This window comes from Palaemon carinicauda, chromosome 29, assembly GCF_036898095.1.
Source record: "Palaemon carinicauda isolate YSFRI2023 chromosome 29, ASM3689809v2, whole genome shotgun sequence".
Classification (NCBI taxonomy): domain Eukaryota; kingdom Metazoa; phylum Arthropoda; class Malacostraca; order Decapoda; family Palaemonidae; genus Palaemon; species Palaemon carinicauda.
This window is the reverse complement of record NC_090753.1, coordinates 55,418,897-55,422,002: the sequence shown is the minus strand read 5'-3', so window position 1 is coordinate 55,422,002 and position 3,106 is coordinate 55,418,897. Positions and strand designations below refer to the sequence as shown.

The 3,106-nt window shown below is 35.1% G+C and overlaps 1 protein-coding gene across 1 annotated transcript; it reads left to right on the top strand.

Moving 5' to 3' along the window:
• Positions 1 to 511: 511 nt before the first annotated feature.
• LOC137622588 (protein FAM200A-like) lies at positions 512 to 2,704 on the top strand. Its single transcript, XM_068353194.1, has 3 exons — positions 512 to 784; positions 1,072 to 1,319; positions 2,689 to 2,704. Exons 1-3 carry the CDS (start codon positions 512 to 514, stop codon positions 2,702 to 2,704), a joined length of 537 nt encoding a protein of 178 aa, XP_068209295.1.
• The last annotated feature ends 402 nt before the right edge of the window (positions 2,705 to 3,106 follow it).

The window sequence follows — 3,106 nt, the reverse complement described above, 5'->3', positions numbered from 1 at the left end:
GTGAAAAGGTTATTCCATATTTACTCCCGTCGGAGGATTTGCTTCCCTCTATGGAAGATGGCAAGAGATTTTTTTGTCTCTCTAGGACAGTGATTCTCAAACTGGGTGCCGTGGCACCCTGGGGTGCCATAGACAGCGCCTAGGGGTGCCGCAAAATTGCCATGAGTTTTGGAGGTATGGCTCAATTACTGGTATTCGTTCGGTACATTCATGATGTTAAAATAGTAAACCAATTCTTTTATTGTAAAGAACTTAAGGAAACTACCACAGGCAATGATATTTTCTCTACATAAAGTGAGTACTTAAAATCAGTTGGTTTGACCTGGTAATCGTGTGTTGGGATTTGTACAGATGTGGCACCTGCCATGATTGGCTCAATTAAAGGATTTGTGTCATCAGTGAAGAGAGAAACAGCAGTGTGAAAGCAACACATTGCTTTCTTTATCGTTAAGCGCTGGTTGGAAAGACAATTAGCAATGATTTAAAATCTGTACTGGAAAACGTTGTAAAAATGGTGAACTTCATAAAAAGTCGACCGCTGAAGTCTCGTCTGTTTACTAAGCTGTGCGAAGAGCTTAAGGCAAAACATTTGAACTTTCTTCTACATACGGAAGCACGATGGCTGTCCAGAGGAAAAGTATTGTCACGAGTATGCGAACTGAAGGAAGAGATGCTTACTTTTTTCACTCTTGAACAACAAGAGGAATTCTGTGATTTACTGGCAGATGACACTTGGTGTGCAAAATTGTCTTACTTAGCTGACATCTTTGGACTTTTAAACAAGGTAAATGCCAGCATGCAAGGAAAATCCGAAAATGTTTCATCTTCCCTGATAAAATTAAAGCGCTGAAAGAAAAACTGCAACTGTGGGGGGGGGGGATAAAAGAAGGCAATTTGGACATGTTCTCACATGTTGCAGTAGCAGCAAACAGTGGTGAGATAATACCCATTATTTCTGAGCATCTTGCAGTACTGGAAAAACAACTTCAGCACTATTTCCCAGATATATGCACTGAAAACTATGACTGGATAAAAAACCCATTTGTTGCATCTATATCTACCCAATCTCAGCTTACCCTCATGGAAAAAGAGAAGTTAGTGGAATTGCGTCATGATCGTGATCTAAAGTTATTGCACATGCAGCTGTCTCTTGATGAATTCTGGGTTCAGATCATGACTAAGTACCCTCATGTTGCCAAAAAAGCTCTGGTAATGTTAATCCAGTTCTCTACTTCTTACCAATGTGAGTTGGGGTTTTCTGCTCTAGCAAACATTAAAACTAACAAAAGGGAAAGGCTGAAAACTCTTGAGGAAGAAATGTGAGTATGTTTGTCCACCATTCAACCCAATGTAAAACGGATCTGTCAGTCACATCAAGCACACACATCTCACTAAAATAGGTGTTTTTTTCTTCTTTGCTTAAGGGCGATTACCATTTTCTTTTTATTTAGTCTGCATTCATAACTCTTTACTTCAAATCTTCTAATATGCTCTTTGTATTTCTACATTGTACGGTGGTGTTGGATTTGGTTTGATAATGGATGATAATAAAAATAATAATAATGTCTAGTGTTGTATATAGCGACGTTTCTCCTTAATGGATTCAAAGCCGCTAGTACAGTAATTATATTCATCAAATAAGTTAATTCATGAGATATGGTGGGGTGGTGAAGAAGGGGTGCCACAGTAATGGTTACATCAGTTTAGGGTGCCATCAACTGAAAAAGATTGAGAACCACTGCTCTAGGATTTAGAAGGACAGGGAAGGAGTCCTTTAATCTTCTTTGATGTTTTCTTTACATTCCAGAAATGTATTTTACATTTTTCATTTCTTGTAGGCGTTGCATGATATCCCAATATGTCTCTTATTTTGTTTCAGTACTAAGCTTTTTTATCAGTCTTTGTTACTGTTTTTTTTTTTTTTTGATAAAAATTAACCCTAAGGGTTTTATAGATCATTTTAGTGAAAAATATATTTTCCGTTTTTTTTAGTCATATGTTACTTTGTATTTTTTTGGTCATTTATAGTCACTAATATATATATATATATATATATATATATATATATATATATATATATATATATATATATATATGTTTGTTTGTGAAGAGCTTCCTCACCACAATTTAAATCGTAGAGTAATGAAACTTACAGGGATTAACTGTTATGTAAATAACAGGAAATTATTAGATTTTGGAGGGTCAAGGTCAAAGATCGAGGTCAGTGTCCAGCAAAATGTCCAATTCACGTAATCAGCTATGAGTTTGGACATTGTTGTCACAGACTTCAAACTTGGTTCACATTTGACTGTATAAAAATCCACGCCAATTAATACATGTTAAGGTCAAAGGTTAAGGTCAAGATCGAGCAAAGGTCGCGAAATAAGTTGCCGCGGTGGGGATCTGCGCTCTACTGCGTGCCCTTCCAGATCTTTCCATTGTAACTGCAGGATTCTTACTAACCCCCCGTTGTACTTGTTTGCTGAATGGCATCACAGGCCCCAACGCCGTACTTTTTAGCCCAAAGTTATAAATACATTTCAATCTAATCCATGTAATTCGTACATGTAATTGTTGTTGATTAATGGATTAATTAATTAATTAATTGTGATGATTTCTAAAGGTTTTAATGTTTAAAAAAGGAAAGATTTTTTAATTATATTTAAAATATAATTGATTACTGTGTAGATACGAGAGTGAATAATTGTTTTTTAATTCATATTTTTATCTGTTAGAGAATATGTTTCATATTAAAACCTTCCCTTTTCAATTACGTAAATGCACGTGAACATCAAGAACACAGCTTTCCCCAGAATGACATTCCTGAAAACATTTCTCTTCATCTCAAGCAAAGGAAATCATCATAATGTCTCTATTCAGTTGTGAAAATTTGCGGTAATGTTATGCAAAAAACGTATAGATATTTTTTTAATGCATTTTGAAAATATGAGAGGTTATGTTAGAGCATCTTATTTTATGTGAAAAAAATGTGTAGAAATGACTGATCTATCATGGTGTAATGGTGATGTTGATTTAAATGAGCTTGGATTTATAACAAAAGGTAATTCCTTTTTTCTTTTTTACGCTTAGAAATTACCATGTGTGT

Bases quoted from the DNA above. Each gene is read 5' to 3' on its own strand.
- LOC137622588 (XM_068353194.1), top strand. From the start codon at position 512: ATGGTGAACTTCATAAAAAGTCGACCGCTGAAGTCTCGTCTGTTTACT. The intron at 785-1,071 runs GTAAATGCCAGC...ACCCAATCTCAG, and splicing joins TCTTTGGACTTTTAAACAAG to CTTACCCTCATGGAAAAAGA.